The following is a 12,929-nucleotide window of genomic DNA, read 5'->3' as shown; positions in this document are numbered from 1 at the left end:
GGGAATTCCAGCCTACTCTTCTTTGCAGAATTGTTTCAAAACAGCCACATTGTAGGGGTTTCTAGCATGAACAGAATTAAGTCTAGACTTTAACTAGGCCACACCAAAACCTTCATTTTGCTTTTTTGTGCAATTCAGAGGAGAGCTTGCTGGTGTGCTTTGGATCACTGTCATACTGCTTATCCCAAATGTGCTTGAGCTGAAGGTCACAAACTGAAGGCTGCACATTTTCGTTTAGGATTTTGTGTTAGAGAGCAGAAATAATAGCACCATCAATAATGGCAAGTCTTCCAGGTCCTGAAGCAGCAAAGTTGACCCCAGCCATTAGACTACCACCACCATGTTTGACTGTTGGCATGAGGTTCTCACTGTCATATCTTGAACACTCACCATAGCTAAAACAAGTGAAGCCTGCAGTGCTTTAGATGTTGTTCTAGGTCATTTTGGGACCTGTGGATCATGGCTCTTACCCTGATTTGCTGGAATTCTAAAGCCTTAGAAATAGCTTCCCAGACTGATAGATATAAATGATGTTGATCGTCTTATGTAGATCGTTCCATAATGTGTTGCTTTTTGAGATCTTTTAGCCTACTTCATGTTGTGATATTACTTACTTATATTATCTGTCTAATATCAAAGCTAATTTTGTCATCTGAAACAGAAGAAACCTCTAATACTGTACTTTTTCATTGCACTCAACTGTTAAAATGCCAAATCTAAATGTTTTGTGGCTTCGCTCTTTTCTTTACAGAGGTCATCGTCCTTGTTGGACAACCGGATGGAGACTAAAGCAACTCCTTGTTTCCCCGAGTGAGAAGCTTTTAATGCTGATGGGGTGCATTTGTCACACTGGAGAGCTTCCCCACCGAGGAGCTAAACCCCAGCCAAAAATCAGCACCTGAGGACTGTTGTTTCCTCATTATCGGTTCCTGCTGCTCCAAAAGAACAACAGGCATGTTGGCAAGTCAATAGGATTCTATTTCTTTAGCCTTACTGCTTTCACATTTTAAGTTTCAAATCTATTCACAGCACCAATGTTGGAGGTTATGTCTTTATCCAGCTTCAGAAAGTTCCTCACCGAGGGAAAGAAACAACCGACAAGATGCCACAACGCCTAGGAAATGCTTTTTATTATTTTTGCTGCAGCAATTTACTATACCCCAAAATATTTCCATCCTGAGCAGCTAAAGAGAAACACTCCTGTGTAAAGTCCTACTTGACCTTTTTTCGTATCTCAACCTTATCAGGAACCTTTATTGTCACTTTTTGTTCTTGTGTTGCTGTATGAGAGCAAACTTTGTGAACACTGATGCCATTCAGTCACATGAGATGGGCAAAGTGGGACCAACCTGAAAAATCAAGCTTGACAAAAATAGTTTCTGATATCAGGAAAACATCTTCTTTAATAATCCAACACAACTTCAGGCATCTCACAGCCTTCAGGATAAACTTGTCATGTGTCGTCCTCTGGACCCTGCGCCATAACAAGAGAAAAATTAAAGAATAGGATTAAAGATGGATTATCACTAAAACACTACAGCCATCAAAGCAGCTGCCTTGGTATAAACCCATCGGACGCTCTTAGGGGAAACGCTCGGCCAACCAATTTGTAGATTACATTTGCCTGTGGATGTGGTGGCCTCTTGTGTGGTTGATCTTTTCAAACACGGATGGAGAATATAGATGAGCTGGAGCACCCTCTTCTAGGAGAAAGCACCGGTAACAAACAGGCATCTGGGCAGGGACAGGGGACTGGGCAGGGACAGGCTCCAGTTGGACTTTTTAAGGGCATTTTGGTGAAGTGTGAGGAGGACAGATCATACCCTCCTCTAGCTTGGAGAAGCTATTGTGGACATCCTCCAGAGATACAGCACCAGCAGCTGCTAGACCCTTGCTCCTTACCTCGAACCCTGGAGTCCTTTTACCCAGCCGGCCCCCTGTGGGGCCAAACAGACCTCAGCAAAGACTACCTAGAGACTACCTTTGTGGACATTCGGCCCGGCTCAGCGCTGGAGAGGAAACTACTGGCCGAGACGCAGGACTTCCACAGCGCGGCCTACAGCATGGATGATGAGGACGACCTACTTCCTGACTCTGATGTAAGACAAAGCCTCCTGAAATCAAATAATGATTGAATGTGTCCCATAATAATAAGAAAATAGTTGTAAACAGGATATCTTTGCCAGTGTTTAATATTTAAATGTACATAGATGAGTTGAACATTCGTTTAGAATCAAGTGAAACAACTTTCAAATTTAATTTTAGCAGAACTAATTCAGAGAGAATTTTAGACTCTTTATCTTGAATTTTTAATGGGAGAAGGTAAGGAAGCTCTACTTCTTGGATATTTAGACTTTGCAGTTGCAGGTTTTCTAGTTTTATTCTGAGCACATCCCAAACAGCAGACAGCAACATCAATAACATGATGAAATAAGCTGTTTTATTCTGACGCATAAACACGACGTGTGTCAGATCTACCCTGCCAGACCTAAAACGTCCTCATACATGAGTGATTGTTCTCAAACATAATTTTTCTTTTCCTGATCCAGATAGAACCTCTCAGAATTATGTACCTTTGCTTTTTTACATCCTGCACAACAGCTCTTAAAACATTTCCTAATAACAAACTGAGGGGAGAGAACTGCTAGTTTTGGGAGTTTTTCATATGTCTGCATGAACATTTCATTACAGATTGACATTAACAGTGCCGGAAAATATATAAATATTTTGTGATGTTATTTTTATTTGTCACTACAGGCTCTTTTGACATCATTGTCCATTCACCAAAGCAAATAAATATTACTTTCTTTTTGTGAAAGTTTGATGATTTCTGTTATTCTAAAACCTAAAAATTTAAATACAGACCCATTCAATAAATTAACATAATATTGAATAGTTGAACTGAATCACAAACACACAAATTGATGTTTTCCAGTTTTTATTTCTGTTAATTATAATGATTCTCTCCAAACAGCTAATGAAAACACATTTAAGATTAAAATATGATATTAGATCAATTTAAAAAAGAGAAACATGGGCTTAATGAAACGTTTGCTTAATGTTGCTATTTTTGAAAGGTGCTTTTACTTTGACATATGAGCCTCATCAGAACACATATTCTAATTTTTTGACTATAACTACAACAGTAGTCTTTTAATTTAAAAAAAAGTAAATACATTTACTAGTGGCAAAAAAAAAACAGCATACTTTTCTGAAAACCTGTTTAAATCCATTAAAACTAAGAATATCATTCAAAGTTAATAATGTCTTAACTCTGCAGACAATTAATTTGGCTTATTCAGTCCTCCCTGTGGAGTACTAAATAAAATAATTATGTATAACATGATATTTTTAATGATTAATTAAAAGAAAGCTCTAAACAACCAAACACAATATCTTGCAAACTGTTCTGACAATTCCGGCCAATCAGGGACAATCAGTACAGATTCGGGTTTCTAACCTACAGCGATGCACTGGATGGTTGTCAGTCATTAGAGACTCGGATCCGGAAAAAATGACTTGTGAAGATCTCTGAAAGATTCTCAAATGAAGAACCATTATTTTCAATATTGTGCAGAACCTCTGGGTATTTTATTAACAACCCCTTTCTTTTTTGCCTCTTAACTGTTTGTAACAGAAAAAGTGTGTTTTACCTGCAGAACAGACCAAATGTAAGGATACATTTTTAGTTTTTCTCAGAAACGCTGACAGATGGCTCATTTTTCCTTCATCGACTTTTCTTACTGTATCTTTTACATGAAAGCAAAAGATCTTTATGTTCTCTGTAGAGCTACTGGCGGCTGAAGAGGAACTTAAAATAGATGTATGAGCAATGCATTCGAGGTAGGCAGCAATTCAGTTCGTTCTGTCAGAAAGACAGGTTATATAAAGCTGCTCTGATGCTTTAGCGCAGGTACCAACACTGCTGAAGTTTTTGGGATTCGATCGAATCTCTTTTAGAGCAAAAAGGAATACAGTGTCCTTTAGGGACACAATGATATCCTCTGTGGTGAAAAGTGTTGAACACGTCTAGTTCAGACAATTATTTTAAATTCTTTGAGAACGGTCAGATTTAAATCCACTGCTCAGGTGCACTGCAAACAACTGTAGGCTTTTTGTGCCATTTAGAATACTTTTTGTAGACGTTATTTAGCAAGACCAAAATTTTAAATGCAATTTACATCATTAATATTTCCACAGCTAAGATTCTGCAAGCAGACAATCACATAGAAGTACCAATCTGCAGTAAATTTCGCACGGGTTGGCAGATGCAAAGGTCAGGCTACGATTCTGCTCCTCAAGGACAAAAAGAATCAATGAAAAATATTTATGGTAAGGCCATGTTCGGTGATGTCTGGGCTTTGAAAAGACATGCATGAAGGTGTGTGGTTACAGTAACAGACTAAAAAGAAGACATTCAGCTAAACTGCAAACCAGGTTCTTAAGAATACAGCTCACTACGTGCCAAAACAGACCGTTTTGCTGCAGCTATCATACCTGCAGTAGGTATTACAACCAACCCTACAGCAGCACCACCAGGAACAAGGTGAATACAGACACACACATTGTGCTGAAGTCCCAGTGAGAACTCTTTTCCTTTTGACAGACAGCCAGCAAACCATTATTGTCCCCTACTGGATTGGAGTCAAACCTCAGAGCTTAGATGCTTTTGTGCAACTCACTCAAAACCAGTATGATAATAAGCATGTTTGTGCCTGTTAGGGCCCCATGGCACAGCGTGGCCTTAATGTTTTGGTTTGTAATTGCACAAAGCTGCTGAGACTACAAAGAAAAAACATATGACTGCAATATTATTTGTTTGGGATTTCTGTCATCCCTTCACAACCGAGCATCTCAACTACTATCATCTGGATGAGTGAAGAATTCCTCCTTTTTGACCAATTGTGGTTGGCATGTGGAGAGAATGCATGACACCTGGAGTACCTTCTGTAGCATATATATATATGCATATATTTTTAATACTCCTAACTTATACTGTTACACCCCAAAACCCTATAAGTTTTAGGAGGTGTACTTTGTTATTACCATGACTGTTTGTGGCGATCCAGAGCTTAAAGTTGCCTTTTGTTTTTTCAAGCTTGCATAAGTTGCAGTGTGTCGAGTTGGTTAGGGGCGTATGGGTATCTGCAAAAAACGTTTTTTGTAAACTGACTTGGTGAAAGTTTAAAATATCATCTCGTCTTTATTAGGCTAGTTCATATCATCATCTGATGTTCCGAGCTAGAATTATTAATCCCTGAAGAAGCATTGATTCACATATTTGCAACTAGTAAACCTTTGCTTGTAAAAATAAATTAATTTACAATAAAAATTAGAACCCACCAATAACTCCATGCTCAGACTTACCCAGAACAGTGGACACTAATGCCAAAGCAGACATAATAATAACATCCTGAAACTAGTTTGGTTTCAGAGTGTATGTGTATAAAGTCCTGCTTGGTTGATAAAGGGATGCAATATGCAGATATAAAAAAATGGCTTCCTGCTAGCCGCACATGCTCACCCGGGAATGCATCAACTGGAAAATTTAATTCATCACATCTTTCACAAGCTATGATGCCTAAATGCACCACTTGTTTGAATGTATTATCATCCCTTCTCACTGTGCTCTCTGTTCGTTCTTTGTAAACCATATCACTGCACCTCCAGCTTAAATATTGTCATTCCTTAGCTATACCGATGCAGCTTTTTTTTATTTGTTTGTTTTGCAGCAGCGTTTAACTCATCCAAAGTTTTACTGCACTTCAACGGAGAAAGGTCCATTTTAACAAAAACTGTGTGAATCGTTCACTTGGATTCTCCTTACATCTCTTTAACAGAAGTGCTCTTTTTGCTGTTCTGCTTGTTGTTCTCTTTACTTTGGTGTCACCTTTTAAATAGAGCTTCTATCATTGCACATGAGCCCAGCCATAAAATCCTGCGCTGGACTCAGTCCACTGCAGTGGGATTTAACCGACCCCTGTGGATGGCCGAGGAAGTATTTACCTCCCACAGGCGTCACGGTCGGATGGGCACAGATGGTGATCTGTGAATTGCATCTTGAAAATCTCTAACTGCACCAGCTGTGCAAGGCAACAATGCAAGTACCTGGATCAATGCCCCATTCAAAATAAACAAAAACTCCATCAGGCAAATTAAATTAACCAAAAAAACAATAACTTAGACATTAGCAAATATATCACTGCTATTCTAACCTATTAAGTGCTTTGCTAATAATAGTATTTTAAAGTGTTACATTAAAGCTTGTTCTTAGCCAATAAACACTATAGCATGAACAGAAAATGACATGCAGATGCAGTCGCCATGAATTTTATAAACACAAAGTTGTGCACACTTTACAAATAAATCAACTGAATAAATTTTCATTATTGCATTTTGGAACTTTTTCTTTAATTTAGAGGAGGAAACCAGTGTTTAATAATATTGGTCGTGCTTTAAAAACAAAAGCAGATTCATTTGATCTACAGCAGAATAGCATGGTCAGGTCAGGGAAGTCAGATCAAATATGCAGATTTATACGCAGACGTATGAGTCACAGATAGCCTGCAGTCAGTGGAGTTTGTGCTCATTCAGACTATAACCCCATTAAGTCACAAGCAAGGTTTTCCAGTTGCTGTAAAAGACGTGAACATAATAAAACTGCATACTTTTCCTGCTTTCACGAAACGTGACTTAGTGTTGAAGCAGATTATCTTTATGAGCTTTTAAATTTAATAAGGCTTTCAACTTGAAGGTCTTGTCTTGATGCATTTAAATTTCTCCAAATGATCTAACTGGCTATATATGACCATCTCCAAATGAGGCAGATGAAACAGTTCTGAACATGCTGACATGCAGAAAAGGCTGCGTCAAAGCTAAAGAAAACCTGGTGTTTCCATCTTCAAGGAGAATATTTGTGTCCTCATTCCTGCAGCACAGATCTGGATAAAAAAAACAACAAATATACACAGAAACTAACACTGTTTTCCAGACCTAAAGTTACCCTGAATGTTCTTTGTTTGAATCCCAGGACTCGTCCATTGATGATCTTAGTGATACGGACAGTGACAGCAACTTTCCTCTGATGATCCCTCAGGACTACCTGGGTCTGGCCTTTTTCTCCATGCTCTGCTGCTTCTGGCCTCTGGGCATCGCAGCGTTCTACCTTTCTCAGAAGGTATAATCCTGGGCTCACACAATCCAGCGTGAAACTGTGATCCATTCGCCTTCTGCAGCATGCTGTGCAGGCTATCAATAGCATCTGTGTTGAAATGCAGCAAAGGCTTTTTATAGAGTATTTTGAGACAAAGACAAAAACAGTTTGCTGGAGTTTTTTGCAGAAAATAACTCAAACCAGAACAGTTTACCTCATCGTCCTGATAATTTTCGAGCAAGAATCGTTCTAAAAGTTGGTGTATAAAAAACAGTTAAATAACTTGCCTTTTGATTTAACCTTTAGGACAATCTGATCATGAAGGAACAGTACTAACAGCTACACCATGCTGCAGCATTCAAACTTTTATTTTCACAAAGAACAGGGAATTGTGTCTTTTGGACAGGCTGCTAAGTGCCTAGACATTGAATTTATTTAGCTTCTCAGCTACATAACAGACACAGTATTGGTCCAGTTTAGAATTTGGTGCCTGAGAAAAGCCTAGAAAACTACTGATCAGGACCACAAATTGTCAAACATATTACACAATATACCATCAGTGCCTCAATTGCCATTTTCTTCCTGCCATGTGTTGGGCATGCACAGCACATCAATAAAAAGTCAGTACACCTGCTAATTTGCTGCTGACTTTAAGCACTGCATCAGCAAGCTGCAAAAATAATCAATAATCAGTCCTATTCTATATACACACACACACACAAGAACGGAAAGCAAATAAAATGTTCATATTACAGTCCATCAACATCTTTACGACTGTTAAACTGAGAAATTCTTCCAGCACAGTAAAATAAAAAATAAAGTCAAAGGTCTACAAAACCTTGCAGAGATAACAGGTCCAGGAGGAAGCTGCTAATGTTTTTTTGTTTTTTTCTTGTAAGATTTAATTAGAAAAAGAGAGAAAACTCACACTGATGGATTTCCAATATTGCGGACCTAAAACGGGTCAAAGTCAGAGGCAAGGACTATAGGCAGAGGGAGGACAAAAAAACTGATGAATCCCAAACACTGTTTGTGATTCAGGGATGGAACATGATGTGGGATTAATGTGTGATTGAACTGAGTGGAGGAGGAAAGCCATGGAGGACACAGTGACAAATGATGACAAATACCCCTCTCTCTGCTTTTTTTGTACCAACCCGCTAATCCTTATCTTACCGTCTTCTGTTTTTTCCAGACCAACAAGGCATCAGCTCAGGGGGATTTTCAGGGAGCCAACGCAGCCTCTCGCCAGGCTCTGTGGCTCTCCGTGCTCTCCATTGTGTTTGGAATCATAACTTACATCTGTGCCATCGCTGCGCTGATTTCCTACCTGTCTGCAAAGCCATCGTAAGAGGAACAGCTAGCACCTGGATGCAGACACACAAAGACACAAACCTTTCATGAATATCAGCACATCATCTGTAAAATAATTAATAAACAAAAAGATCTTAACCACGTTTCACTGGATTAGGACATCATTTGATTTAGAGAACATTCCTCCACATTCAAGCTTGTGTCCATCTCACTGACTTTGACAAATTTGTGCTACACCTTTCATTACATTTTAAATGAAGTTCAAGGAGGGAAACAGTTAATGCAGATTTTTCTACAATCTGAACGAATGACAGAAGACAGAGAGAAGACGGCTGTTGCAAGGTGATGTCTGCAGGCTTATCAGCGTTAAAGGCAACTCCTGATGGACAAATCCAGCGATGTCACTTACATAATGTGGGGACATGCCAGAAGCAATGTTTCTTCAGAGATCCCCAGAATTCCTCAACATCCCATCCTGATTCCCAAGTCAGCATTACCTGTTGTTTACCTGCAGAAAGGACTGCCTTTTGCTGTGTTCTAAAGCCAGGTTTTATCTTTATGACAATAATAGAGTGCCGTTATATATTAAATTAAATAGAAATAAGAAGTGTGAGTATTATGAAACATATCCGGAATTAGGAGAAAAGAAAGTGCTGCTGGGAAATTTTAACAGACCAGTGAGGAAAAGTGCCAAAAATGTCAAAGTGACCAGACTGTAAAGAAAATGTTCCTAAAACATAAATTCAGATACTTTTTTCTGTTAAAAATGACTGAAATACATGGGGAAAACCCATAGAAAATAACAACAGCAGTGCACAGGCTTAGATGTACAAAAAATTACGTAAGAAAAAAAGAAAATGTGTCTGCATGGCACTTTTGTCTTTTACAAACGTGTTCAAAGCTGGATCTTTTTGTTATTGGGTCCAAAGTTCTTGCAAGAAAAGCTTTGATAAACCCTTAAAAAATGTCTGACCATATTGGTTTTATCATAAAATGTATTTAAAGAAAAATGTCCAGTAAAAATGAAGGAAGCATTTCACATAATATCTCTGCAACAGGATGGTACCACTGAGGTTGTCTACTAACAAAATACTGAAAGAGAGTATCCTGCAGTTACCAAAGTAATAACCCGAGAATAACCAGAATCAGTAACATAGACGTAGAATCAATCTTTAAATGTCTTAAAGCCAAGACCTTCAGAGTGGACTGGAGCAGCTCGCAGGCGAAGCGGCCAGGATGAGTCTCAGCTCCTCCGGGGTCATGGTTCCCTACTGTAAAAGGTGGACTGCTCCCACCTTGTTCAGGGTGAGACCATTCCTAGAGCTGATGAGCTTAAAGCACTTTGTGTTCTCATCCAGAAATGATGGCAGGATGGAGCAAAAAATGAATTGATGGATGGAGCGAAAGATGAATAGATGGATTTGTCAAATATGCACAAAAACATCCGAACAGGAACAGACTTTTTAACCAGTTAAAACTTTGAAGATGATCATCGTCATTATCGCTGTTTGTTTTAGTTTTACCGTCCACAGCAGTATCCATCATGGATTTGGGGATGGAGTCAGAGACGGTCCAAGGAATAAGCAAACTAAGCTACTGCTTAGGGCCCCCAAACCATCAGGCGCCTCCTGTAAATGCTTAAATTGATCAAACATTTTTATATTTGTTTATTGAGAATGAGAATACTGTTGAACTTGATTTGACAGTTTCAGCACAGACAGATTAAAAGATTTGAAACTGTTTAACATTTTAATTCAAGATTTAAAGGACCTGCCAAGTTTATTTTGTAATGGTGCCACGAATAATCTTCATTGTTTGACGGTTGTGTTAAATAGTTACAATCTGATGCTACGAATTTAATCTTTTCTTTGTGTTTGAGCTCGGCTTGTTTACAAATACATCTCAGCAAATATTAACTAATTACCCACCATTGCTTTTAAGCTCAGCTAATAAAACGTGGCCCCATCTTTCCCAGATTGGACCAAATCTGTATTAAATCACTGTTAGTGGTGATCATGTCTATAACAGGAAGAGGGGCCCCAAGTTAAATTCTGCTCAAGACTCCCAACAACTTTGGACCAGCCCTGATTGGAGTCAAACTCTGCCTCAAACAAGTAAATTTGAATCCCTTGCAACTCGGCTGCTTTAGAATCTGTCGAAATGGAAAAATGGTCTATCTGCCATAGTGTTTACAACAGCTGGCAAAAATAGATGGATGAAACTTTTATGCCACATGATTTAAAACAAGAGCCAAGAAACCAAAGACAATAAAAGGAGAATCAATTTAAAGCGTAGAAAAATTTGTTTTTATAAAACGAAAAAAACTAGCTTGCCAATAATCTCTTCAGTCAGAAGCTTCTTCAGATTCACTTTAATATAGACTAATACAGAAGATCCTTCCTGCCCACAGCCGTCACCATCTTCAACGAAGACATTTGTATAATGAGTTACAAAAATATAAAATTTCCCTTTAGGATTAATAAAGTATTTTTGAATTTAAATCGATATGAATTGAATATCCAAGCTTGTTTGGTATCACAGCCTCATGGAAGTGGCTGTAACCTAAACAATTAGATAGAATTCCACTTTCAATTAAATTAAAATCATATGGGCAGTTACCTAAATAAAGGGCTGAAATGAATCTCTTGTTGCAATTTAGTTCAATATGATGTTGCAGAAATGTGATCATTTCTCAGGGCTGTAACCTAAGTTTATTATTAGAGAAATGGGTCTTCACAATGCAAATTTTTTTTTTTTGCTGTTGTCCTTTTTGTGCCACTTTTTAATCGGTGCTGTGAATTTTCTTGACGTATTTTACCGTGATGAACACAATGTTACTGACAGGTAATTACCTGGGTATAACAAAGCAAAACCCTTTATCAAACATATACCTCATTGGTACCAAATTGTTGCAGAACTGTGTGGAGTGTTACCAAAATGAACAAAAAAAAGTACTGTGAGGGAAAAGCCAAAATTTTCTATTTTGCTGTACAGTTTTTATAGAGTCCATAGCTGACCTAAAAATGTCATAAACACTCTCTTTTCTGCCGTCCCAGAGTTTATTCAGACTGTTCATGTTACCACCATACCATGAGTCAGGTAATCCAGCTCCACTGACTTCCTGCACACAGCCACGCACCCTAACTGACCCGAATCGTTGTATGTCTCCACAGAACATATATGCCAAATAAAAAAACAACAACCCTTTGATGTTTTTGTGTCATATAACAAAGAAATTAATGTGCATCACTTTGACAGAGCAGCTGCCATGAGTTGGGTTCTGGGTTAGAGGACCACCGGTGTGAGTCGATAGATTTATAAGGTTTCAGCGAGTCTGATTTACTATTAGATCCACTTCTTTCCACTGATCACTATCTTGCAAAGCCGCTGTTTGCAAAAGCCCACTGCCAGGGGCGACCTGAGAGTAGGGGTTTCTCCTACTTAAGACAGAAGCAGCTACGACAAACTCCAGTCTTCGAAGACCAGTGTCCTGCAGCTTTTAGATGTGTCCCTGGTTCAGCACGGCTGAATTGTCTCTTCAGCTTGTCTTGTACAGATTATAGCTAATGATCTAATTATTTGATTCAGGTATATTGAAGTAGAGACGCATCTTGTAGAACACCGGCCCACCTGACCACGATACCCATGTGCTAGCTAGAATAATCTTTAAATTGGAGCCAGCAGGTTAGCTGTCTTCCTCTAGAAGGCACTAGCCTATTAATAGTACTGATGCTGCATTCGATTGTACTCATGTCGCAAGCCAGACGCTCCTAAATGTACTTGAATTGCATAGTTTTAGGACGTTTTATTTGCTTCAGAAACAAAAATTCCAATGTAGCATTGACGTCACACCAAAGTAAATTGTAATAGAGTTGCATGTCAGGGATACCAGCAGGATTGAATTAGTAATGTGTTCAGGGACAAGGCTAGCCACAAATAACAATACAAACCGATAATTGGCTTTTTACTGCAACATTTCTGCAGTTTTACCCCTGCAGCAGTCATATTGGATTTTGTAGTCTGAGTTGGTGAGGTGAGTTCAATTTGTCCTCAGAGGCCACCTGAATTAAGGATTCTGAATTTTAAAGTAGTAGGTTTTTCACTCAAATAAGAAGTTTATTTGCACGCACTCGATACTGCCCGCCTGTAGTAATTAACATCTTTAATGTTTGAATGCCTACCTGCTTACTGATCACAACTAGCAAATTCTTCCGGCCTTCTAACAACTTAAGTTGGAAGAGATGTAATTTATAAATCTCAGTTTTGAGTACAGTAAATAAAACAACCTTGGGGAACCTCTAGCTTTGAGCCAAAATCTCAACTTCAGAGGGTATTCTGGTTGATTATGAACTTGGATTTTGTAAATTATGAGGTTAAATGGAATGCAGCATTAAAAGGGTTCTACTGAGAGAAATGATTAGTTGTTAACTTATCAAGTATTTTTCACTTTCACTTCTTAGCC

At 38.6% G+C, this 12,929-nt stretch overlaps 1 protein-coding gene across 2 annotated transcripts in view; it reads left to right on the top strand.

The window, feature by feature from the left end:
• tmem91 (transmembrane protein 91) overlaps positions 1-11,674 on the top strand; it is a 29,858-nt gene extending 18,184 nt beyond the window's left edge. For both annotated transcript variants that reach the window (XM_047391400.1, XM_047391401.1), the window contains exons 2-4: positions 752-2,099; positions 7,031-7,177; positions 8,349-11,674. In XM_047391400.1, the coding sequence (XP_047247356.1) occupies positions 1,671-2,099; positions 7,031-7,177; positions 8,349-8,504 (732 nt within the window). In that variant the 5' untranslated portion in view covers positions 752-1,670 and the 3' untranslated portion in view covers positions 8,505-11,674. The remainder of the gene's footprint in view (positions 1-751; positions 2,100-7,030; positions 7,178-8,348) is intronic.
• The last annotated feature ends 1,255 nt before the right edge of the window (positions 11,675-12,929 follow it).

This window comes from Girardinichthys multiradiatus, chromosome 18, assembly GCF_021462225.1.
Source record: "Girardinichthys multiradiatus isolate DD_20200921_A chromosome 18, DD_fGirMul_XY1, whole genome shotgun sequence".
NCBI lineage: Eukaryota > Metazoa > Chordata > Actinopteri > Cyprinodontiformes > Goodeidae > Girardinichthys > Girardinichthys multiradiatus.
Note: the sequence above shows the minus strand (reverse complement) of the source record. Positions and strands in the feature narration are given on the sequence as shown.